The 25,077-nt window shown below is 63.7% G+C and overlaps 1 protein-coding gene across 1 annotated transcript in view; it reads left to right on the plus strand.

Moving 5' to 3' along the window:
* The window catches only part of NKD2 (NKD inhibitor of WNT signaling pathway 2), a 33,001-nt gene extending 13,043 nt beyond the window's left edge, over positions 1–19,958 (plus strand). Inside the window, exons 3-9 of the mRNA XM_032415174.1 lie at positions 14,765–14,825; positions 15,899–16,026; positions 16,557–16,652; positions 17,051–17,198; positions 17,418–17,502; positions 18,135–18,271; positions 18,522–19,958. Coding sequence (XP_032271065.1) covers positions 14,765–14,825; positions 15,899–16,026; positions 16,557–16,652; positions 17,051–17,198; positions 17,418–17,502; positions 18,135–18,271; positions 18,522–19,084 — 1,218 coding nt within the window. The 3' untranslated portion in view covers positions 19,085–19,958. The remainder of the gene's footprint in view (positions 1–14,764; positions 14,826–15,898; positions 16,027–16,556; positions 16,653–17,050; positions 17,199–17,417; positions 17,503–18,134; positions 18,272–18,521) is intronic.
* The last annotated feature ends 5,119 nt before the right edge of the window (positions 19,959–25,077 follow it).

Below are 25,077 nucleotides of genomic sequence, written 5' to 3' on the forward strand. Positions count from 1 at the left end.
CCACCTGCTCCCAGCCCCCACCTGCTCCTAGCACCCCCACCTACTCCCAGCCCCCCACCTGTTCCCTGCCCCCACCTGCTCCCAGCCCCACCTGCTCCCCACCCCTACCCTTGCTCCCAGCACCCCCACCTGCTCCCTGCCCCTACCTGCTCCCCAATCCCCATACCTGCTCCCAGCCCCCACCTGTTCCCTGCCCACACCTGCTGCCCACCTGCGGTGCAGACAGCCTTGGGGCCTGCACTGCCTGAGGGAGGCCCGCCCAGGTGTCATGGGAGGGTTTCAGGTAGCACTGACCTCTCCAGACCCGCCGAGATGCTGCCCATAGGCTAACACATGGCACATTCTAGCACAGTCCTTTTTTTTTTTTTTTTAAGATTTTATTTATTTATTTGACAGAGAGAGACACAGCGAGAGAGGGAACACAAGCAGGGGGAGTGGGAGAGGGAGAAGCAGGCTTCCTGCTGAGCAGGGAGCCTGATGTGGGCCGATCCCAGGACCCCGGGACCACGACCTGAGCCGAAGGCAGACGCTTAACGACTGAGCCACCCAGGTGCCCCTCTAGCACATTCTTTGCCTCCTGCAGGTGAGGTCAGGGTTTCATGCTCAGTGTTGTGGAGCAGGATTGTGCCACAGTTCCATCCTGGGCACCTGGCCTTCTGACTGGCAGCCTGTCCCCTGTCCCCATCCACTCCTCGGGGATGTCCTCCTACCCCCTTGGTAGCTATGCCAGGCATCAATGTCGGCCTCACACGACCCAGGAGCATCTGTCCAGCAGCCCACTGGTCTTGTCTGCCAGGGTCATGCCAGGAGTAAACTCCTGAGCTGTCTGCCCAACCCTGTGCCCACACCCTCGTCTGCCCAGGACAACAGTCTGGCTACCCTGGACTCCCTGCCACCCCCATCACTCAGCAGTTCCGCCAACCCCTCAGACCATCCAAGGTGGGGAACCTCTTGTCGTGGCCAAGCTACGCCCATTCCCACAAGTGCCGGCTCCACACTGAGCCCCTGCCCCTTTGCTGCCCCCATGGCCAGGTAAGTGCAACCCTCCACCTGGAGCCACCCTGCTCCCCCAGGAGTCCACGTGTAGCCATAGACCCCCACCACCTGGCCTCCTGCCTGCCTGCTGTCCCACTTGGTGGGTTTCATGTGTGGCTTCCTGCCCTGCCCTGCCCAGGGATGTCAGCTGTCAAGGGGGTCTCAGGCTGCTCCCTGGGACCATCTCTTCTTATCTGTTTCGAACCCCTGCCCTCTCACCTGCCCATTTAACCCATCTTCCCAATACCCAACTGGCTGTTCCCCACCGCCCTGGCCCAGCCAGAGCTGGGTTTCTGAGGTTCCGTGGGCCCTGTGTACCTCCCGGGGTCCCTACTGCCTCCCTGCCCGCTCTGCGCTCACCAGGGGCCCCTCCTCGTGGGATGGGATCCTCCACCACTCATCCCGGGCCTCCTCAGACCTGCTCCTTCTCTGCACTTGGCCACAAGCCCCTGTGGGCAGGCTGGACCACAGAACCTTCCGGGCCCCTGCCGCTCTGCAGAGCCTTGCCCGGTGGAAGCACATAGGCGTGGAGTGATCCTCTTTGCTCTGGGGGACGGGGGCGCAGGGTACTTCAGGACTGGCCTTCATTTGCCCAGGAATCCTGGAGCCTGGTTTTCCAGATACGGAATAGGATTTCCAGAAGCATCTTAATACAGCTACGCTTGTTTTGATAAATTCCCCGGAAATGGGGTAAACCGCTGGAAGCCAACCTCCCAAGAGCACCGGACAAAAGCTTCTCTGCAAGGTGATGCAAACCAGCCACAGGCTTCCTGTGCAAGGGGGGGGGGGGGTTAACTGCCCACCCCCCGTCCTCGCTCCTCGTAAGGGGGCAGCTGAAAGCTGTCTCTCGCGAGGCAGGGCCTTGAGCGGCCCAGGTCACGCCCCAGCCAGCCGGTATCCATCTTCGGCGTGTGCATCCACGCAGCCCTCCCACGGAACGACAAGGACCTCCCCCGGATGGCAGTGTCCCAGATCCGTCTGGTCCTGCCACAGAGTGGCAGAGGCCTGGGAGCATCGTCCTGCTCGCTGTCACGTGGGGACCACAGCAGGGACAGGGACCACGGCAGTGACGGGGACCACAGGTCCGCTGTTCAGCGTCCCCCGAAGGAGGCACATGTGTCCCACGTTAGGTTTCTGGACACTTTGGTACCTATACGTACGTTAGCATAATCGGCTCTTTGGCAATCTTGTTTGCTTGTTTGCAGGTGAAAACCTCTTTCCCGGTGGGGGATGGGTGTGAGCCTCTGCCACGGGGTCTCCCGCCAGGCATTCAGGCCCGCACCACGCTGCTCCGCTAGCCGGGCGCGCTGGCCCCGCCTGCTGGCAAAGAGAGCCTGTGGGCGGGCAGAGCGTGGGGCCGCCCTGTGGACACCCTTCCTACCCTCTGCAGCCCATGTACCGGCCCCTCCATGGGCACTGGGGTCTCTCCATGTCCAGCACCTGCTGGCCCCTGCCTTGCTCAGGTTGCACGGCCCGTACCACAGTGTGACTTGAACAATCCACACACTATGGACCCAGGCTGTGCAGTGCAGCTCAGGGGGAGTGAGGGGCCAGGGCCTGCCCCCCAGGCATCCAGGGAGGGTGCCGTGCAGGCCCTGCGGAGGGCACTGAGGTTGGGGTTAGTGCGCCACGGCCAAGAGCAGTCCACTCCCAGCCCTGTAGCAGGTCAGACGTCGGGGCCTCCGGATGTGGAAGCATCCTGGGGCTCACTGTCTGTGTGGCCAGGAGCTGGGGACGTGGGGGCCGCCTCACCCCAGCCTGAAGGAGCTCACTGAGGCCCTTGTGAGGCACCGTCCTGTGAGCTGGAGGCCGGCTGGCTCTCCCCGTGGCCCTGGCAAGTCAGTGCATGGCTTGAGGACTCAGTTTCCCCATCTGTAGGTGGGGGCATGGGACTAGATGCCGTCCAGTAGAAGGGGGCATGGTGTGTATCCACGCTGCCCACAGGGTCACTGCTGACCACATCTGTGCTTGAAACGTGGCTGATGCAACAAAGAAACGGATTTCTAGTGTGGTTCCATCTTAATAAATTTACATTTAAATAGCCACACGTGGCCGTGGCTTCCACGTGGACAGCACAGCTCCATCTGAAGTGTAGCAAACCCCCAAGTGTCCTTCCTCTGTGGCCGGAGGTGGAGAAGGTGGTTTTCCTGTGTTTCATGGAATCGTCAACCAGATCAGAGCAGAGTGCTGCGGGGGTGTAGGAACCCCTCCTCGCCTCTGAGTGTGCTGGAGGCCCTGCTATTTAGATTGTCGGACACCTCGTAGGTGGAAGAGGCGACTCAGATTATCCGCACTGGTGTTTCCTGTCTCTGTGGGACGCACGTGCGTTCTCAGCACCATCGGAACGATGCGCACCTTGCCTCCTGGAAGGAGAAAAAGCATCGTAAGTGAGCGTGAATGTAACCAGGAGCACGGGCCGTCCTCTCTTCAGCCAGCACCACGCTTTGCCCGTCTCCGCGGCCCCATCCTGAGAGAAACCCATCTCATGCCGCAAGTTAAAGCCGTGGGGACCCCGGGCCATGGTCCACGGTGGATCCCACCTGCGGGAACACGGAGGGCATCGGGATCGGCTGACATTTTGGTGCCACGGCGCTTTCCACTCCGTTGTGTAAAAATGTCCCTTGTAGAGTCAGAAGTGCCTGAGCTTGTGGACGAGGAGAGAAGACTGCCTACGGGAGACACCCGGGTCTAGATGGCACAGTGCGGAGGGCCGCGCACACGTGCCTGCGAACTGGGCTGGCCAGAGGGGCTGCTCCGGCCGGGACGGATGGACCGGTCTGTCCCCCCCCCGCCCCGCCTCACACAGCAGCAAGTCTGGACAGTGTGCGTGACACCACGATGTTCAGGCGATGATCCTTGAGAGGTCGAAGCCGCTTGAAGTTCCCGGGTCACAGCACGGAAGGAGTGACACCTCTTGGGGTCTCGGGAGCCATTAGAGAGGAGGGGCTGCCTAGAGAGTGGGGGGCAGTGCAGGGGTCCCCACAGGTCCACGGTGGGGGCTGATCTGCCCACAGGTGAAGTTGGGAAGCAGACGCTAGAAACACGTGGACACCCCCCCTCCTGGGGTCCAGACAGGGGTGGGCACTCTGCTCCCCTAGGCCTGCGTGACCAGGCGGGGTCCTCGGAGGGCTTCACCGACGGGCGGGGCCGGAGCTGCCCCAGCCCTGCCCTCATGGAGCTTCCAGGCAGCCCCGGGTCCAAAGAACTGCAAACCGTCGCAAAACACAATGCCGTATATAACAAAATACAGCCCAAACAATGCAAGATGGAAATGTCCAGCATACAAGCAAAATTGTTCAGGCATGTGAATAATTGAGAAGTCGTGACCCATGACCTGAAGAAAATCTATCAAAACAGACTGAACCGTGACGGAGGGGATAGCCCACAAAGACATAAAGCCGTGATTAGAAACACGCCGCACGTGTTCGAGAAGAGAGAAGTCACAGGGAGACAGGAAGTTCGAGAATATGGAAGAAAACATAAATGCAAGTTCTAGACGTGAAAACACAGCGTCGGGCCGAGCAGCACACGATGGGCCTGCAGGCAGGTGGACGCGGTGGGAGGAGAGGTTACTGGCCTGGAAGGCGGAGCCGCGCAGGTGGCCCAGGACAGAGCCGGAGAGGACAGGGGCGCCAGGGGCCGTGGGACAGCATTGGCGCCTCAGAGGGTAGAAGGAAAGGAGCCAACAAGAATTTGAGGAAATCTGGCCCCGAGTTTTCAAATTTGATAAAAACTCTACACCGTAGACCCAAGACACTCCGTGCATTCCAAGCAAACAAAGAAAACCACATCGCTGTACGGATGACAGTCAGATTGCTGAAGCCAGTAACAAGGAGAAAGATGTCAAGGCAGCCTGAGGAAAAAGCTTTGTAAATGTCGCGGCAGGAGAGCAGGGTGGGAGGGAGCGGGCGCAGCGGGCACTCGGAGCCCCTGTGGTGCCAGGGGGCACCGGGAAAGCCAGGAGCGTCAGTCCCGGGTCAAAGGGCAGTGTGACCAGGCCTCCCTGTGGGATCCGTCTGTGTTCACCCAGGGAGTCACCGTGCTGAGTCATCTTCCAAACGACAGGGAGAGGTTGCAAGCGTGGGTGTCCCGCACTCAGGGCCCGGCCTGGGCACCCACAGGTTCTTTTCTGAGTCGAGATCCTTGCTTCACGAAGATGTGTGAGGTTTCCTCCAAGTGTGGGAGGGGCACACAGGAGGGGTGCGCTGCGGCGGGGCGCCCGCTCCCCACTCAGCTCGGGAGCCCCCAGCAACCGCAGAGCCGCGTGGGGCTGTACGCCGTTGTTCCCACGGGACGCTAGGAAGGCGCTGTCGAAGGAAGAAACAGGGCTTGTCACCTCTCCCCGAGTGACCCAGGCCTCGGGGCCCTGGGGCCGTAACCAGACCCGAGCCCTTCAACCTTTCCAGCCTGAGTATCTCCGCTCAGCGCACGCACTGTGCGGGACGATATGGAGCCTTCTAAGTTAAAACAAACAAACAAACAAAAACCCAAAACGAGGGGCGCCTGGGTGGCTCAGCCGTTGAGCGTCTGCCTTCGGCTCAGGTCATGATCCCGGGGTCCTGGGATCGAGCCCCACATCGGGCTCCCTGCTCAGCAGGAGGCCCGCTTCTCCCTCTCCCACTCCCCCTGCTTGTTTCTGCTCTCACTAACTCTCTCTCTCTGTCAAATAAATAAAAATCTTAAAAAAAAAAAAAAAAAAACCCAAAACGAACTTAAAATGCATGGGTTCTTTTCCAGCGTTGGAATTAGTCTTCCTCTGACATGGAAACATAAGGCTTTAATACAAATGAAAGGAAAAGAGAAGTCCAGGGGGTTCCCGCGGGAGATTCAGAGGGAGGGGAGCTGGATTCTGGGTCTGCACTTGACACCTGGTGCGTTAAACGTCTTCTGCACAGGACGGGGCGGGGGTGGGGAACGGCCCAGGCTTTGGGGAACAGGGGTCCTGTTTGTGTTCTGTGGCCTCTGTGGTCTCTGTGGCCAGTAAGCTCAGAGGACAGCAGCAGGATTTAGAAGGTCAGTCACCCTTGATTTCCCTTCTTCTGTGGAATTATGAATCATTAACTCTGAAGATCAAAACAGTCGCGGGCATGTTTGGGAGAAGAAAACCAAGTCTGCAGATGAGCTGCAAAAGGATTCTCTAACATTTAGTGCTAAACAGAAAACAGAATCCAGGGTGCTGAGAATTGAAGTCACTGAAGACGTTTTTGGCATATTTATGGTCCCGTCTCAATTATCTGGGGGTAGAAATGTGTGTGTGTATCTGCATCTGCACATATGTGTGCGTGTGTGCTGCGTGTACCTGCGTGTGCACGTATGTGTGTGTGTGTGCTGTATGTACCTGCGTCTGCACGTATATGCGTGTGCGTGTGTACCTGCGTGTGCACGTATGTGTGCGTGTGTGCTGCATGTACTTGCGTCTGCACGTATGTGCGTGTGCGTGTGCTGCGTGTACCTGCGTCTGCACGTATGTGCGTGTGCATTGCTGCGTGTACCTGTGTCTGCACGTATGTGTGTGTGCGTACCTGCGTCTGCACGTATGTGCGTGTGCATTGCTGCGTGTACCTGTGTCTGCACGTATGTGTGTGTGCGTACCTGCGTCTGCACGTATGTGCGTGTGCGTGTGCTGCGTGTAATGCATCTGCACGTATGTGCGTGTGCATGTGCTGCGTGTACCTGTGTCTGCACATATGTGCGTGTGCGTGCCTGCGTCTGCACGTATGTGCGTGTGCGTGTGCTGCGTGTACCTGTGTCTGCACATATGTGCGTGTGCGTACCTGCGTCTGCACGTATGTGCGTGTGCATGTGCTGCGTGTACCTGCATATGCACGTATGTGTGTGCGTGTGCCATGTGTATAGTGTGTGCACGTGCATAACCGTGCCGTGTGTGTGCAGATGAGATACAGTCACACACGTGTATACACTCACATGCATGTGTTGTCTGTGCTGAAAACTTCACCCCCGCCCCCAGCAGCCCGCTCTCCTTCTGAGTGAGGTCGGGACTGGGACGGGTGTGGATGCCCGGCAACAAGCATGCAGTCTGTGGCTGGCCCCCTGACGGCTCCCTTCCCAGTCGTGTCACTCCCTGTAGCTCACACGCACCGCAAGTACCTGTCTCCAGGTGGAGGGGTGTCCTGGCCCCCGGGGTCTGCACCCGGCTTTTCACTGACCGCTGATCAGTGAAAGACGTGATGACGTCTTCCCTGACGTCTTAGGGGCAGGTATTCCTCCAGCAGCCGGCCTGGGCCCACCCCTGGGAACGCACGCGCTCGCTGATTCATTACGATGTGCTTGGGCGGGCTGCCGGGCTGAGTCTCCCACGTGGGTCCCGGGTGGGCACTCCTGACCCCCGTGGTGCAGGCTTTCAGCCATTCTGCTGCACGTTGGGCAGCCATCCCCCAGCTAGGTCCACGTGTGGGGTCCTCAGGGACTCTCTCAGGGGTCAGGGTGTTTGGGGGGGGGCATGGGTGCTGTTAATCTCTGTAGAGCAGGGTAAGTGGGGTTTGTAATATATTCCATATCTTTTCTTAATAAAACAAGCAAAAGTATGGCAAACCGTGCTGGGGACAAAGGTGGAGGCAGAACCCTTTTAGTTGCCCGACCTCATTTGGGAACTAAGTTCCAGCAGAGCGCTGGCCTGTGAAGAGACAGACATATTTATTTCAGGAGACCCTTTGATCCCCAAATTACTGCGTTTCTAGACATAAATTCCAAATTTGGTGATTACCAAGTCTGATTAAACAGTCCTAACCAAGAAGTACTGACGGACAAAATCTGGAAAGGCCCCTTTTGGGGCTTGAAGCCTTGTAATTTTGAAAGAAAGAGCCGGAAACCATGTGCACTCCCATGGGAAGCCTGCCCCCCCGTCTCCGCGGGAGGCTGTGGTCTCGGGGTCCTTGATCTCGGGCCGCCGCCCCCGGAGTCCGGCAGCCCTCGGGCGGCCGAGCGGGGCCTGTGGGGCTCAGCACACATGTGTCAGAATCCTGAAGCCCGTCAGACCGCTTTGGCACATCTGAAACTGTTTAGCCGCGGAAACAGAGCCGCGCACTTCAAAGCCTCCATGGAGCTTCCAGACAGACGCGCTGGCGGGTCGCCTCCAAGTCCGACTCCATCCGACAACGGCCTCCACCTCCGTCTCGGGGGTTTCTTCTCAAAACAGACCCTGTAAGGAGCCCTGCCTCGACGTTCTTAGACGCGTAAGGGCAGATGTGCCCCAAATCTTCAATCCGGTGGCATTTGGAAACGGCCTCGGGTTCCTGGCAGGCAGGAGTCGGCCTTCTCCTTGGAGGGGCCCCTGCCTGTCCCCTCCCTACACCTGCAGTCCCCGCCCGCCTCCTGCCTGCCTCCTGCCCTGGCCCTGGCGCTCGTCCTCACTCCTCTGGGGGACCCTGACCTTGCTTGTTGCCCTTCCCCACAAGGCCCAGTTCTGCATGCTGACCCCAAATCCCCACCTCTCACCCCACATCAATCCCACCCCATGTCCTGCACCCCGACAACCAGAGCAGGAGCTCAGGCACTTCCCAAACTGCCCCAAAGTGGCCTTGGCCACCTGCAGCACAAGCCTGCTGTGGGACTGCCTAGGGGACCCCACGCTGGGCCTCTCCTCTGCAGCCCTCGGCCTCCTCTCTAAGACCCCCAGACCCTCACCTGCCCTGTCACTCCACCGTCTCCTGCAGGCAGCTCCCTGCCCCGGCCTGCACCCGGCACCCTCCACCTGGCACCCGGCGCCCGGCACCTAACACCCTCCACCCAGCACCCGGCACCCGGCGGCCAGGGCTGCCACCGCCGGCAGGACCAGCCCCAGCAGAGGTTGTCCCGGGGCTCCCGACGCCCTTTGCCTCTGGGAGTTCGGGGCCGGTCAGGCAGTGCTGATTGCAGAAGCCGAAGGCCGGTGGTTGTCCTGGCTCCCTGCCGCACAACCACGCAGAGCCACCCGCTGCAGCTGTCACGACAGGGAGGGGAGGTTAGGCTACGTCCCTGATGGTCAGAAACCCTGGCAGGCCCGTCGGAAGACCCCACGGTGGGGGCCCAGCTGGCGGAGGGCTGGGCAGCTGGGGGCAGCGTGGAGAGGCGCTCTGTGAATCTGGGAGCACCGTCTTCCACTTCACGGGGACACTTGGTGAACAGCAGCTTCTAGGTGGGTCTCTGTTAAAGGGCCACCCTCCCCTGCGGGTCTGGGAGGCCCCGGTGGCTGTTACATCGTCGAGAGCACTTGGTTCTGGAAAATGGCCAGCAACACACCTGCCTGGGGTGGCTCGTCCTGCTCCCCCACACGAGCTCCCTGTCCCCTGCACAGCGCGCCCCCCTCCCCTCCTCTGCTCCTCTCCCCCATCTCTCTCCCTCCCCCGACCCTGCCTGGACTCCCTGCCGCAGTGCAGCCCGCCTCCTCTCCCAGGCCTGCCCCTTACATTCAAGGAACTGGAGTATTTCCAGGACCCTAGGAGTCCCAGGGGCTCCAGGTCATGAGGGGGCCCCTCTGCATTTTTAATGCAAAAGAAGGGGCAATTCACAGAGCGGCATTGGGCAGGGGTGGTTCCCCAGTGGTGGAGGGAGGCAAGTCCCCACCCCGTGCCCGCAGCCCAGCCCTCCATGGGACGTGGCGGAATGTCCTCGGATCCTTGCTCTTGTTCCTCTGGACACAACACGCAGAGGGTTTCTAGGCAGGAAACCGAATTCTCTGGAAAAGCCCAGGGAGTCCACCTGGAGTCTCCGGAAGCAAACCCGCAACTGCCCTTCCAGTGATCTGTCCCCCCATTTTCGCTAGTAGCCTGGCGTTGAGGCGGGAGCTGTCTCCCCGTTGCGCTCAGGACGTTCTCACGGGGGCCTTGCGTTTACAACAGACCCGTTCCAGAGCGCCAGCGTTCTCTGTGGAGAGCAGGTTTTGAACCGGACGCCCTAACGGGTTGAGAAGGAAGAGTTCCTAGAAAGGCATGTGCGTGTGCCACGCAGTTTTCCTCGGGGTCTTTCCAGGAGTCGGGGAAATGGATTTCCAAGGAAAACAAACCACTCTCAAAACCCAGGAGTACGTTTGCTGAAATACAGATGCACCGAATTCTGGAGGATAGGAACATTGAAATTTGAAAAGCACACGCCTTCTGGGGGGGATTGTTTGCATCACAAAACGCTTCTCCTTCCCGTAACCCCAACACCCCCACACCCACGTGGCCTTAGATAGGAGCCCTCCTCCGGGATGCGTGTGATCTCTCAGACCTCACACCGCGGGCTGGATGGCCAGCATTGTACAGTTCTGGCGGCGTGGGCGTCTCCAGGGGCCAGCGTCCGTGGTGTGGGGTCCATAGGAACGTGTGGCTGGACCTTCTGCCTTTTCAGGGCAGGCCAGGAGCTGACATTTTTCTTCCAAACTCCCAACACCTCTGCACCCACGGGCAGCTGTGGGGGCGCCTGGCAGGCTCACCCGGGCAATCCGGGCTCCTCCAGGCAGGACCCATCCAGGCTGGGGGCTGCTTGTAGGGAGGACAAGGACCTAAGGGGTCTGAGCTCAGGGCAGAGTCTCAGGAAGAGATGTGGATGGTGGCCTCTGGGGACAGCTGCCCGAGGGCCCATGTGGTCTCCTCTGAGAGTCCCTGCAGGGTGAGAGGGACAGGGATGGCACCGTGGGGACTGGTGGCCGAGGCCACAGCCACCGACCTGTGACTTGTACTCCTGCCCCGGCGGCCAGCAGTGCCCGGCTGATGCTGGACGATGTGCGGTTGGCAGCCAGAGGCGGGAGCGGAGTCCGGGAGGAAGCTGCCCCGAGGGTCTGCAGGAGGCCTGGCCAGCGCTGGGTGGGCTGAGCCACCAAGAGGCCCCTGCAGCAGGGACAGAGCCACCGCCAGTGTGGGGAGCAAGGAGGACAGTGCAGAGACCTTGTGCTGGGAAAGCCAGGAGGGCAGGGGAAGCCGGGGAGGGCAGGGGAAGCCGGGGGAGGGCAGGGGCAGCCGGGGAGGGCAGGGGCAGCCGGGGGAGGGCAGGGGCAGCCGGGGGAGGGCAGGGGAAGCGGGCCGAAGGAGTGAGAGGCCGGCGAGGGGCTTCATGTTCGCTGCAGGAGGCTGGGCTCCCCCGGGGAGGGGGGCGACGGGCCTGGGTGGGCTGCTGCGGCTGCAGCAGGGCTGGGGGGGCACTGCTGCGGGAGGTGGGCCCTTGGGTCCCCGGGCAGGGCAGGCGGCGGCTGGCCAGGGGTGGTGGTAGGTTTGGTCCATCCCGGAGAAAGCTCTCGGCCCTCGGTTTAGCCAAAGCAGCGCGGATGGAAGGGCATTTTGTGTGACCTTTGTGACCAGGACGAATTTGTCTGGAGTTGCCAGGCGCAGGGACCAGAATCATTACTTTTCCCCACAAATGACCCCCTTTTCCCTATTTGACCCCCACCAGGGCAGCTCCCGTGTGCTCTCGCGTCGGGGCGGATGGAGCTCTGCCACGGAAAGTGGCCAAGCCAGGCTGGCCACCCCCGCCACGCACCCATGTGCATCCCGGGTTACGGCCTTGTTACTGCGGGAGACCAGCCGAGGGTCCGCGCTCCCGCTTCCAGGTCTCGGGCCCCACCGCCCACCCCGGGAGGCGTCACTGGGCTCGGGCTCGGGCACGGAGGCGGGCCTCGGGGTGACCCAGCTCCTTCCTGCAGAGCTGTTGTGCACACCTGGGTCTCATCCTTACGTCCGTGGTGGGTGGGTCCTGCTGCCCTTTTTACTTCCGGGATTGTAGCGGGGTGAGCAGAGTGCTGGGTCGTGGCAGAAGCATCTAGAATCCTGCTGGATCTGAGCACTCTGACCCTTAGCCTGGCAGGGACCCTGGGGGATGCGTGGCGCGGGGTGGTCAGAGCCCTGGGGACCTTTCACCGGGCAGGTTCCGGGCCACGCAACTGGGTCCCGTGGAGAAAGTCTGATGGGGCGTCCCCTGGGGGCCCCCCGGCCTGGGCCTCAGCTGACCACCCTTTGTAACACGACTTCTGTTCTCACGTTCTGCAGATATAACCCTCCCATGCCCCGTCCTTCCCCAGAGGAGGCCAACCCTGCACAGGCCACGTCCCGGGACTCCAGGCGCCACCTCGCTCCCCACGGAGGCGGGGACCTCAGCCTCGTGGCTTGTTCTGTTCTGCAGAAAAAACTTGGAAGTGCCTGGCCTCTATCTTAACGTCCACCGGGGAGGGAGCTCAGCCTTGCCCCACAAGGGAGAGCGGGCCGCGTGCTCCCGGGACCCCCTGCGGCGGCACAAGGACCCCATGCGCCCCGAGGGGCTCCTTAGCGCTGCAGCAAAAGCACGTCCTGCCGACGTCAGTGGCCGCGCAACAGGGCGTCTGTCTGTTGTGAGGGGCGCAAGCGTACTTCCCACTGGCGTCCTGAGAAGGAGCTACACAGCGGCCTGGTCCTGGGGTGGACGTGTGGGGACTGGGAAAGAGGGAGATGCCAGGAGGGGCAGTCCGTGTGGGCTCTGGAGGCGGCCGGGCAGGGGTCCTCCTCCCACCCCCCAGAGCCCTTCCTGGGCCCAGGGACCTGCAGTGGCGCCCGCCGCCCTGTCCGGTCAGAGCCCGGCGCAGGCTCCCTCCCGGCGGGCGGGCGTCTCCTCGCTGCTGGGCCCACCTGTTGCAGACCCGCCCGCTCAGCCTGCAGATCTTCCGAGAGCCAGGAGCGCTCTGGGGGTCGTGCCTCCCGGGAGACCCCCTTCTCCAGGTGGAGGGGCCGTCCGTGGGCGCCTGGGTGGCTCAGTTGGTTAAGCGACTGCCTTCGGCTCAGGTCATGATCCTGGAGTCCTGGGATCGAGTCCCACATCGGGCTCCCTGCTCGGCAGGGAGTCTGCTTCTCCCTCTGCCCTCTTCCCTCTCGTGCTCTCTGTCTCTCATTCTCTCTCTCTCAAATAAATAAATAAAATCTTTAAAAAAAAAAAAAAAAAAAAAAGGAGGGGCCGTCCGGGCTGGCGCTCACCGAACCCGGGGCCAGCGTGCGCCCAGGAGGCTGGGTGTGTGTGTATAGGCTCTGTTTCCCTGTGCCCGAGTATTTAGGCACATTAGGAACATTTCATGTTCCTCTTCATGCCTCCTGCAAAACAGTCAGTTTGTACATTTAGGTGAATGTTCCAGTTTTTTTTCATGGTTTTTGTTTTGTTGGGTGTTGGGCTTTGCACGCAGAAAGAACACGCTAGAGATGCTGTGCTTTTTAAACACCTCACATATGTATTCTGGCTTTGAAGAGGGCCTGGGTCCCTTTTCCTCCTGCTGTGGACACAGGCCACCCTCGAGGGCATGGGTAGGAGGGCACTGGGAGAGTCAGGCTGGCGGCACCAGGCCCCTCGCTTGGCCGCCTGTGAGCACACGGCAGGTGCGGTGAAGGCAGACTCAGCGCACGGCACCCCATTTGTTCCCTGCGGAGCCCGGCGCCTCGGGCAGGCCCTGTGGTCCCCTGTGGGCCCCTGTGGTCTCCTGTGGGCCCCGGGCCAGTGTGAGGATGCTGCCAGGCCGCCCCCGGGGGGTGGGGGCTCCGGATGGTTTGGGCTGGGGACGAGGGGCCGGGCACGAGGGGCCCCATGGCTGACTGTGGCCTCGTCCTCCTGTCGCTGGCCCCCCAGCCGCCCACGCCTGCCGACGCGCCCTGGACAGCAGCCTGTAGGCTTGACGGCCCCAGGAGAGTGCTGCTCATTCCCAGTCCGTCTGGGGAGCAGGAGGAGAGCTGGCCCCACGTGCCCCCACTGTGGCGCTGGCTTCAGGCCCATTTGCGGATGGGAGTGGGGTCCAGTCCCCTCCCCTGCCCGGAGCCTGGGGGTGGCAGTGGGTCCGTCGGGAACCTCCCGCCATCCCGTGCCGGGATCCTAACCAGGCTGTGCGGTGGCAGCGGGACCCCCATCCCCCCTGCCTGTTGAGCCAGAGCATCTGGGGTGTCGGGTGCCCTTTTGGGATGAGCCCCGGGGCCCCTTGCTAACTTGGAAGCCAGGCCAGGGTCTGCAGGGGCGCCCAGGTGGCCTGGGTGTCCTGTCAGGAGACATGATACAGCGGTAGGGCCCAGGAGGACTCCAGCCACGGAGCGAGGCCTCTCCTTCCCACCCTCTGCCGGGCTCGGAGCCGGAGACGTCCGGGCAGCCCCTGGTGCCTGGCTACCAGAGAGCCGCCCTGGGCGGTGCTCTGCTTCCTGGGGGGCCAGTGTCCACGCCGTCCGGGGACCCTTTGATTCAAGGAGGCTTCCCTGATCACATCGTTGCTGTTTCTCTGTCCGCGTTGTTCGCATCTGTGAATTATTTCGGAGACCGTAAACTTCACTCTGCAGCTTCCCTCCCTAAACCACCCCCGACACGGACGGCCATCCTTTCCCATTTTTCCGCAACTAGTCTTGAGATGGGCTGAGGAGGCCGAGGGGCTTCTGCCTGGCAGGCGCGCCCATGCCCTCGCCCCCGTTCTTGCGGGAAGGGCCAGCAGTGGACGGGGAGCCCCGCGTGGGCAGCCCGGTGCCTGTCCTGTGCCCGTCTCGCTCAGCAGACCGAGCCATCGGCCAGCGCATGCAGGGCTCACTTAGCAGCAGCTGCTGTGGTCACAGGCGGCCACGGCCTCTGGACACGGTGCCGAGGGAGCCCGGCAACGGGGGGCGGGGGTTGCTTTCTAAACTCCGAGGCTCAGCACGGCGTGGAGGGGTTGGCGTTTCTGGGCCGAGAGCGCCTGACAGCCCAGGGGGCTGGAGTCCGGCGCAGCCGCCCGGCTCGTGCCGGGGTCTCCACCGCTGAGCCTCCTGGTCTCACTGCCCTGTTGTTTTTGCAGGAGCCGCCCGGCGGGGACCCGAAGGAGGGGCCTTTCTGGGAGGACCGGTGTCCCCTCGAGGGTAAGTCGTCCTCCCCAAACCTCATAAACTAGCCGTGCCCAGAGCACACGCCGGAAGCTGCCCTCAGAGCCCTGACCACGGGGACCCCACTCCTCAGCGTGTCCCAGACCTGAGCTGTGGATTCGCCCAGGCCAGCGCAGGTGGGCCACGTTCTCCGGCCTCAAAGGCAATTTGGTCTTAAAATATACTTGGAAATACATTTCTTTTGGGGCTCCTTACATGAATTAGGGGATTTGGATTTTGGATCTGGGCATCTGAGAAGCAAATGTTGGAGTCTCTGAGCTTTTATGTCTTCGGAGTTCCCACGAGCCTGTGCATGCCGGTGGGATGGCCGGGCTTTGTATGGAAGCCATTTGGCGAATCCACGGGTCAGGTCTGGGTGCCTGAAGCGGTCAGCGTGTGAACTGCTGACCGACCGGAGTCCCTGCCACAAGTGAGCTTCTGCCGCGGAGTCTGACGGCCGAGCGGACGTGTGTCACTCGGGGTGGGGAGTTGTGTGGGGTGCGAGGAGGCTGACCCTCCCCGCCGGGGACTCAGGCCTGAGCGGGTTCCCCACTCCACCGGCACGGGCATGTGTCGGCCACTAAGCTGGGACGGGCCTGAGTTCCAATCCCGGAGAATAAACAAGTGCTGGTTGTCCATCCATCCCCGGAGCTTGGGGACAAGGTGCTGCCCAGCGGCAAATAGCACACACATGCCCCTGGGTCCTGGCGTCCAGGGATAACTGGGCTGTGTGGATGGGGAGGGGGCGCAGGGCGAGGCAGTCGGGCGGGACCTCCCTGCCACGGCCTGCCCGGGCCCCTGCTCCTCACCCTGTGTGCCCGGGCCCCTGCTGCCCGGGCGGGGGCCCACACACCTGGCCCTGGCTAACCCAGGGGAGGGCCGCCCTGCCCTCTGCACAGCTCCCTTGACGCCCCCTTGCTCCGAAGGACGGGCTCTCAGGTCAGGCCTCGGTGGAGGGGATCAGAGGTTGGCGTGGACTCCGTGGCTCCCTGGCCCCACCTCCTGCGCCCCGCTGCCCCCGTCCCCGTCTGGCCTGGAAAGGACCCTTCCCAACCCTCTCCTCCCTCCAGTGGTGCTCCCCCCGGAGAAGGCCGAGGGCCGTGAGGGCACAGGACCGATCTCCAGTGTGGTCAATGCAGAGAGAGCAGCAAGCCGGGAGGGCCCACGAGGGCCGGGCAAGAAGCACCTCAACATTGATGTAGGTCTTTGTTCCCCCTGCCCCTCGGGAGGCATCGGGTCCGGGCGGGCGTCCCCCCCCCGGAGGCATCGGGTCCGGGCACGCGTCCCCCCTCCGGGGGGCCTCGGGTCCGGGGGGGCGCCCCCTCCGCGGGGGGCATCGGGTCCGGGCGGGTGCCCCCCCCCCCAGGAGGCATCGAGTCCGGGCGGGCGCTGCCCCTCGGGAGGCTGCGGGCCGGGGCAGGCGCGGTGGGCCCTCGATGGGCGTCTGTGGACCCTGCAGTCTGGCAGGTGCGGCTGCGGTCGGGGGGCTGGAGGTGGTTTAAAACCTCGAGCGTGCTTCCAGTGAAGGTCAGTGGGCTACAGAGCTGGGGGGTGTTGCTGTGAGTTTAGTCAAAACTGATCACTGTGACACCAGAGAATTTGGGGCGCTTCCGGGGCGTGAAGGACACAGAAACTGGCCTGGGGCCGTGGGAGGGGCTGGTCTTCCCAGGAGGGCAGGGGCCGGGGCCCAGGGTGAGCCCGCGGTCCTCTGCCCCACGTGCCTCGCAGGGGCTGCAGTGTGACATCTCTGTGGAGGGGGACAGCCACCAGGAGTGGACGTTCACGCTCTACGGCTTCGACCACAGTGGCAAGGCCACCAGGGAGGTGATGCGCCCGGCCGCCCACGGACAGGCAGATGCCGCCCCCGTCCCAGGAGGCAGGCGGGGCGGGGCCGGGGGCGGGGCCTCTGTCTGGGGTTCGACTCCCCAGGGCGGGCGGTAAGGGCGCCAGGGGCACCCCTGCACTCTCCTCGGCTGGCCTGTGTGCAAGACGTGACACCCGACTGCTAATCCCCTGAACATAGATTCGGGGTCAAATCAAGCATCCACGAGATGTGATCCCGATACCAGCAGGGCTGCCCCCGGGCTGCCCGGGGTGCACACAGGGCTAGATGCAGGGGGGCGGAAAGGCCGCTGGGACAGGCGTGTGTGTGGGAGGCCGCCTGGAGGCAGCCGAGGGCCCCCTGCCCGGTCCGCCTGTCGGTGACGTCGGGCCGTCCTCAGGACATGTCCAGCCTGGTGCACACCATCTACGAGGCCATCGATGCCTCCGTGAGCCACTCGTCTGGCAGCAGCAGGACCCTCCGCGTGAAGCTGACCGTCAGCCCTGAGTCTCCCAGCGAGAGGAAGGAGAGTCCCCCCACAGGCCAGGGTGAGGGGCTGCCCTGCTCAGACACCCCGGAGACCCTGCTTGAGACGGCAGCCCGTCCCGCACACCCTGCCCCACAGCGCTCACTGCCCATTCCCCGAGCCTCTGGTTACTGGTCAGCTCCGTTTACCGGTCAGCGCCCCAGCCCTCCGAGGGCGAAATGCCTGTCTGGCAAAGGAGTGCGTGAGTGGATGAGCAGGGAATGCACCGCCCCTCTTTCAGACCGGGAGCCCACCCGCTGCAGGATGGAGGCCGAGCTCACCGGGGACCCCGGGGGGGCCGACAAGAGGCCGTCCGCACACGCCAGGTGAGGGACTGCGGTCCGGCTCCGTCCTCTGGCTTGTCCTCAGTGGGAGCAGCCCGCCCACCCCTGCCACCTGCAGGCCTCAGGGCTGTCCCCTCAGGACGGAGCCACCAAGCCAGGCACCTAGCACAGAGGGCGGGATGCTGGCCGAGAGGCCCGGGCACGGCCCGCCATCATGGTGAGGGCAGCAGCTTGGGGCCTCTGTGGCAGCTGACGCTCTGGCTGGGGCTGAGTGCACTCAGTGTCTGAGAGGTGGGTGGGCTTTGAGGGGCAGCGGTGGGTTGGCCTCGAGACCCTCCGTCGCCATGCTCTGGTGCCCTGTGGGTGTCACTGGGCAGTCTGGAGGGCCCGGCGTGGTGACCCGCTCTCTGCCGCAGACTCTAACGGTCCAGCTCTCGTGAGTTCTGTGGGGCATCCCTGACGGTGGTGCTGGGGTCGTGTTGGGGGCCCCCGGGGCTGGCTGGGGGCCTTGCCGTCCTCGGTGGCCTTCCTCCTGTTGCCCGTTGGAGCAGTGGGTGCTGGTCAGGGCCCCCTGCGCAGGACCCTGAGACCGCCCACTGCAGGCGCCCCTTCCGCTCCAAGTGCCCTGCTCTGGCCGCGTGCGGCCGCAGGAGCTCAGGCCCTCATTCCCGCAGCGCACGCAGGAGGCCCGGCGCCGACCCCCACCCCTGCTGCGAGCGCGGCCCGTACTGCGTGGACGAGAACACCGAGCGGAGAAATCATTACCTGGACCTGGCTGGGATCGAGAACTACACATCTAAGTTTGGACCCGGTAGGTATGGGAGACCGACCCTGGGTCTGAGGCCCTGCTACAGACACCTCAGGGACAGGAGCCCCGCCTGGGCGTCCTGGGGTCCCTGCAACGAACCACACTACAGTACTGCATCCAAAGGTGGGCACCCCGTTCAGGTGTGCGGGTCGTACCTGCCCCAAGGTGAGACGTCCTGGGCCCTGGGCAGGTGTCCCCGGGCGCCCCGTGTCCACAGGGCCCCGCGCGGGTCTCACAGGCGCCCTGTCTGCAGGGGCGCCGCCGACACAGGCCAAGCAGGAGCACCCGGGCAGGGCCGCGCACCCCCAGAGCAGGTCCCGCTCCCAGGAGGCGGACGCACACACCGCACTCCAGCGCAGGTCCCAGGTGCTGGCCGAGCACCCACTGCTGGCCGCAGAGCCTGCCGTCAGGGCCCTGGACGTGCAGCCCCGGTTGAAGGGGCAGGAGAAGCAGCTTCTCAAGTCCCCCAGGGGCTCAGGGCGGCCACCTGGGGTGCTGGGCACATGCAAGCCCGGGAGAGCCTTCGGCTACTCCCCGCCGGCTGCCCCGCCCCAGGCCCCCCAGGACGGCCACCGCCTCCCACAGCCCCCACCACAGCCCTACGGCCACAGGCGGTCCCGGCAGAAGAGCAGGGAAGTCCACTCACCGCCCAAGGCGGCGCTCGGCCAGCCCGCGGTGCTGGAGCACGAGGTGGTGCGGGACGTGCCGCCCGTGCTGGGGGGGGAGGGCTGTGCGGTGCCCGTGGTCCAGCGCCACGAGCACCACCACCACCACGAGCACCACCACCACCACCACCACCACCACCACGCATCCTAGTGCGTGGCACGCACCCGCCGGGCGGGGCCTCCACAGAGGTGCCCGACGGCCGCTGCTGGGAGGGCCGCCGTCCGCCCCTGCTGCCCTCCGCAAGGACGCCGGGCCCACGTGAACATGTGGGATGCCGCAGACGGCTCAGTTATGAAGCTCTTTCATGTCACCCTTAAAACCAAGTGCGGATAAATACACGAGTGTCTGCTCGTTGGATTCCAGACGAGGCCCTGTGGTGCTGGGGTCTCCGCTCAGGCGCGCCGTGTGCTCGGGGCGCACAGGGTGGCGAGGGCTCCCTGTTGGGCGGCCCTTCCTGTAATTTGGTCATTATGAAGCCAGAGGGGTGGGCTTGGGGCAGCCTGTGTTCCTGGGTGTACGTGGCCCTCACGCGCTGATGGACGGAGGGCGGGCGGCCACGCGGGACACAGAGCTGTCAGGAACCGTGGGCAGGAGGCAGTGGGCAGGGTCGAGGCCCGCGGGAGGCGGCCTCTGGACTTGCGTCATCAGTGGACAGCATCTTCAGCATCTTCCCAGCGTCGTCAGTGGACGGAGACGTGGACAACGGGCAGGCTTCTCATGCTTGGTGGACGCACACACGCGAACATCCAAACGCGCGGGCACAGCCTCGGTGAAGCTCCCCTTTGGGAAAGCGGGATTCCCTCTGGGACATCAAGAGAGGGCTGCAGACCAGCAGAAGGCCCGGGGGTGCGGGCAGCGGTCCCACTGAGGCAGGAGGCTCTAGAAGAGCAAGCTGACCTGCCAGCAACTTGAGGTCTGTGCCGGCAGTCCCGCATTGTCTTCCGGGCGCAAGGTTGAGAAAGCGCGGGTGGTTGAGGCATGAGCACCCCCCCGGCTCAATAAAATACGTGCATTTTGTACTGTGTTGTACCCTGCAGTAAAACAAGCATTTCGGAGACATTCTGTCCACCTGCACCAGCAGCATGTGGGCACACGTGTGCGGACCAGGCCGCCCCGCCGGGTGCGTGGGAGAGCGCGCGTCTGTCTCTTACACACACGACCGTGCACACTCTGTATTGATGGATAACCTTTCCCCCCATTTTACTGCAAAACAAACAAGAAACCCCAAAACCTAAGCCCCAAATTGGGCTCATGGTAACGGGACACTTGGCACCGCATCTGGGGCCGTGCGGACCAAGGCTGACGGTGGCTGTGTGTAAACGGGACTCTGTCTGGAGAGGCCAGAGCAGCACCTGCCCCCATCCACTCCTCCCGACATGCCCCACGCCATCCCCTGCCCCTAGGAGACCCCCACGCCACCCTCATCCCAGGGGGTCATTCTCGGCTGTGTTTCCTCACTGCACTTGGGGAGACCTGTGTCCCCACCAGCACGCTAGCCTCACCCACTCCTGCTACCTGGAACCTCGTTCCCGTCTGCTCCTGGGCACCAACCCACGAGCTCCGAGGCCACACGCCTTGTCCTCAGTACCAGGCAGAACACCACACACAGGGGCAGCCCAGTGGGCACTGGAGGGTGAAGGAATGAGTGAACCAGGAGTCTCAGCCCAGAGTGCGTGCTCCCAAGAAGCCTCGCTCCAAACAGAGCCCCCTCTGGCCTCAGCGTGGCCTGCCACGGGAAGTGCCCACGGAGGCCTGGAGGGACAGTGGGCCTGGAGGTCCGGGGAAAGCAGGAGGCCTGGGTGCTGCTCAGGAGGGCGGGCAGGAGTCAGGTGCCTGGCCAGCCCTGCCCCGATGGGGTCAGGCACATTGGCGCCCCCGTTCCACAGGGCAGGGAAGGTGGGCAGTGCCGGGGACAGCCTGAGGATTCCGTGTTGGGGCTGTGGGCAGGGGCGGGTGGAAGCTTGCTGGGAATCCCAGGAAGGGTGTGGGGCACTGGGTAGGGCTTCAGCCAGAGATTCTGGGGAAGAGCCATGGTCTTAGGAAGAAGGGGTCTCGGAGCACAGAAGGAGGGGCAGAGGCAGGTGGGAGGCAGAGGGACCGCCCATGATGACCACTAGAGAGAATTGGCTCTTTCTCTGGCTTTTTGTTCCACTCCGGGCCGGACGGATCAGGTGATGCCGTGCACGTCAGGGGTGCTGAGTCAGAAACACCTGCATGGACACCAGCTCGAACTCTGGAGTTCCCAGGCCAAAGGTATGGAGACGGTCTTGGCGTCCAGTGGGGTCTCTCACTCACCGTGTGCTGAGTCTCTTGGGTGGCCCTGAGCCGTGGGTCTGGACCAGTGGCATGGAAGTGCCCAGTTTGTCAGGGATGCCCGAATCGCAGCCCGGCCAGAATCGGCCCCAGACCGAGACCCAGGACTTGGGGATGAGAAGGTGCGCTGCAGGGGACTGGCCTGTCCGCGTTTGCTCCTCCTGGGGCAGCGGCTGCCCTCTCCAGGTCCTACCTTCAGCCCCAGCCGGGGCACGGCCAGTACCTGATGAAGCCACGGGAAGCCCAGCATCTCCTTCCCAGCTGCCCTCTGGGGCAGTGCCACCCTCCCCAACCGTCCAGGCTGACTGGGCGACTGTCCTGCAAATTCTCTCTCTCCGTTTGAGCTGGGGCGTCCACCTTCTGCTCCCGGGCATCCGGGAGCCTGGGATCTCAGGATTCAGGGCGCGGACTGATTCAGCCCCACGGACTTGCCAGGGCCTCCCAGCCTTGGCAATCACGGGACCCGACTCCTGTATCTCTGTGCACTATGCTTCTGTTTCTCTGGGGAACCCTGACTACTGCGGAGACCACTTACAACAGCACCCACGATGCCAAACGCCTGGATGGCCAAGATCTCAACTCAGGCACCGTGAACTTCATCGGGCGTCGTCTGGAAAGATCTAAACGGAGGGGCGTGTGCCTGAGTGGGTCAACACAGGCAGCTCGAAGCAGCAACTCGGGCCCAGCTGAGATCTCAGCCCGATTCCTGATGCTAAAATGCATGGAAAAGCAAAGGGGTGAGAACATGCGCAGCGAGGTGAAGGCGCTGACCACCGCCAGGACACGCTGCGGCCACGGGAACGAACTCGGCGCGCCAAGGCCAGGCTAAGCGAGCCACGGAGCAGGCAGGAGGCCCAGACGCAGCTCCTACAAACACAGCCACTACATTTGGGACAACGGTGCCCTACGGAGCACGGGCCGGGTGCCCACGGAGAAATGGTCACCTGACCAAAACCCGGACCCACTCCAGGTGAACATACAACGTGAAGGATGCTCTGGGGTGCGGGCGGGCGGGCGGGCGCACTGGTGCGAGCCCCTGGAAATGCTGAGCGGGAGCTCCCGGCCCGGGGGTGCACCAGGGGCACGCACACACCCACGGGGGGCTCACACGGTGGGGCGCCTCCCGGAATGGAGATCCACACCGCCCGCCACGCCTGCCTGGGCCACTCCCACTGGCAGACCACCTGTGGCAGGTGGGGCCTCTGAGCCGGCAGTGCATTTCCCGCCCGAAATCAGGAGAGAAAAGCAGGACGCTCCTCGAGACACTTCTCCAGACGCTGTCCGCTCGCGGAAGGACAGTCGGGGAGGCGATGCTGTGCAGGGCGTCCCTCGGATGAGGACGCTGGGATCAACGGCCGCTCTGCTCTGAGGCAGAAGTCCACGTGACCCCACCCAGCGGTCAGTGACGATGGGGGCAGACGCTGCGAGGAATTGTCTGGGACCTTTTGGTTCCCGTCCCCCTCACCTTCACCCCGTCTCTCCCTCGGGGCACCGGAGGCCACCGCAGAAAAAAAACACAAAGCCAGAGAAACCGTCTTGTCCCCTGAGCGCCCGGCGAGGTCCTGGTGAAAGCAAGGAGCCCGGGAGGAAGCTGGCGGGGCCTGCCTGGCACCCGGCCGCCCTGGGAGAGTCACCAGCAGGGCCAGACCCCGGGGCCTGGGTGCAGGAGCCAAGGGACGGGTGCCAGCAAGGACCGCACGCAGGGTCTGGGCCCGGGAGGAAGGCGTCCCGGAGGTGCCAGGCGCAGGTGGCAGCCCCAGGCAGGCGGTCAGCCCAGCCCAGCCCTGCAAGGAGGGGGCGCCTGTCCACCTGGGGTCCCCGCATCGGCTGAGCGTGAATCCTGAGGGAATGTGGGCTGCTAACGTCACGGTCTCACCAAGGGCAGAAGCTCACTGTGACCATCTCCGCCTGGGAGGAGTACCGAAACCAGCACCACTTAACCCTTTCCTTACCGCCCCCACCCCGTGGGGCCATGCCCGTGGCACAGTGCACACAGCCACGTTCCCGATGCCGCAGCTGGGCCACGTGCACGGCGCGCAGGACAGGGCTTCATTCAACTCCCAGGCCAGCGTCCCCCAACCTGCCCTATCCTCACGGCCTTCCCCTCCCACCAGCTTGGAACCACAGGCTGAAGGCTGGAGCCTGGAGCAACGGCCCAAAGCACGGGGCCCTCGAGCTCCTCGGGGCTCCCAATCTCCTGGGCCTTGCTCCCAGTGCCCAGAGGCCCCATCACCCTGATGCCGGAGTCTAGGCCTCCCTGGCCACAGGCGGGCTGTTGTGCCCTGCCCTCACCTCTATCTCCAGCGGGGCCCCCATCTCCTGGCCCCCCACCCCCTGCTGTCGGCTCCGCAGCCTCCACCATCCACACCGGAGGCCCGGCTCCTGCTGTTCTGACAGTCCCCTGCCCGGTCCTGACCCCCCCTCGGAGCCCCTCCCACCCTCAGGCTGTCCCTGCCTCAGGGTGCCTAGACCTGACCCCGTCTCTCCTCTGCCGTCCGGTCACAGCTCCCCCCACACGCATGTTGGGTGCTGGCTGATGCCTCCTCGCCGAGGCATGGACGGCTCACAGCTGTGCAGAAGGGTCTCGGGCACAACGTCAGGGCATGACCGCCGCTCAGGCCCATGGGGGGCCGGGATCCCTCCTGGCAGTGACAGGACTCGATCAACTTCTCTGAGAAGGTGTGACACGGAGTCTGAAGCCCCACGGGGGCCTCTTGGCTCGCTCGCTCACAGAACCTGCCCCACGGGCCCCCTGGGCACCGGTGGCCGAGTCAGGACCCTCGGATTCCGCTCGGTCCTCCCCGTGCAGCTCCATCTGCGTGCCCCACCCTGCCCTCTGTGCCCGGGACATCTGGGCCCCCTGCCCCAAAGGCCAGGCCTCTGCTCCACGTCACATGTGTGGGTGCCCGGGCCCGGCCAGCGCTCACAGCAGGCCTGAAGGAGGGTCACTCCCGAGGGTGCTGCAGCCGCCACGAGCCAGGCCCCCAGGACACAGGGTCGGTGGCCACGCCACACGGCTCCGTCACGGCCTCCATGCTGAGCATCCTAGTTGTTCAGAAGGTGCGCTCTCCACAACCCCCGTAGCACACCCCCGTCACCCCCAAAGCAGCCCCGTGCCCAGGGTCATGGGTTCTCCCTGCCCCCGCCCCCACCGGGGAGTGGTCACCAGCACGCCGTCTCTGGCTTTGTCCGTTCTGGGCATTCCGTGTACGTTAGCATAGGACACGTGCCCTGACTGGCTGCTTCTGCGTGGCCCCACGTCCTCAAGGCTGCTAGAATTTCATTCCCTGGAAGGCAGAGACCCCGTGGTCTCCCACTCACCAACGGCTGATGCCGGGCGCCTGCAGTTTCGCTGCTGTGAACACGTGGGGACACAAGGCCCCGTGGCTGTGGCTCTGGGAGCAGGAAGGCTGCGTTGGGAGGCCACAGTCTAGCGGTTCAGGATCCGTGGCACCTCCTCGCTCCCCCCCCAGCCACGCGGGAGGGCTCCAGGGTCTCATGCTTGTTCTCCCGTTGGGCGGTTAAGTGCTCACGCCGTGAGCCTGGACGCTGGAACAAGGGGGCCCCTCTAATGACGGGTTTTCCCTGCGGATTCCACCCTTCTAGGAATTACGACCTCAGTAACCGGCGGCATCACGTCCTCGTGCTCGGACCCTCCTATTGCCTCGTGCTTTGTTCTTTACGCCTCTCGGGCAATGCAGGTGATGATGTGTGAGCCGCCCTGTCTGCCCTGGCCGATCGGACCAGAAGGCCCACGGGGAGGGAGGGAGGAAGCTTCTCCAGCGGTCCCACCTTCATGCTCAATGAGACACGGAGACTCGTCCACCTAC

The sequence above is a fragment of the Phoca vitulina genome, unplaced genomic scaffold, assembly GCF_004348235.1.
Source record: "Phoca vitulina isolate PV1807 unplaced genomic scaffold, GSC_HSeal_1.0 scaffold17, whole genome shotgun sequence".
NCBI lineage: Eukaryota > Metazoa > Chordata > Mammalia > Carnivora > Phocidae > Phoca > Phoca vitulina.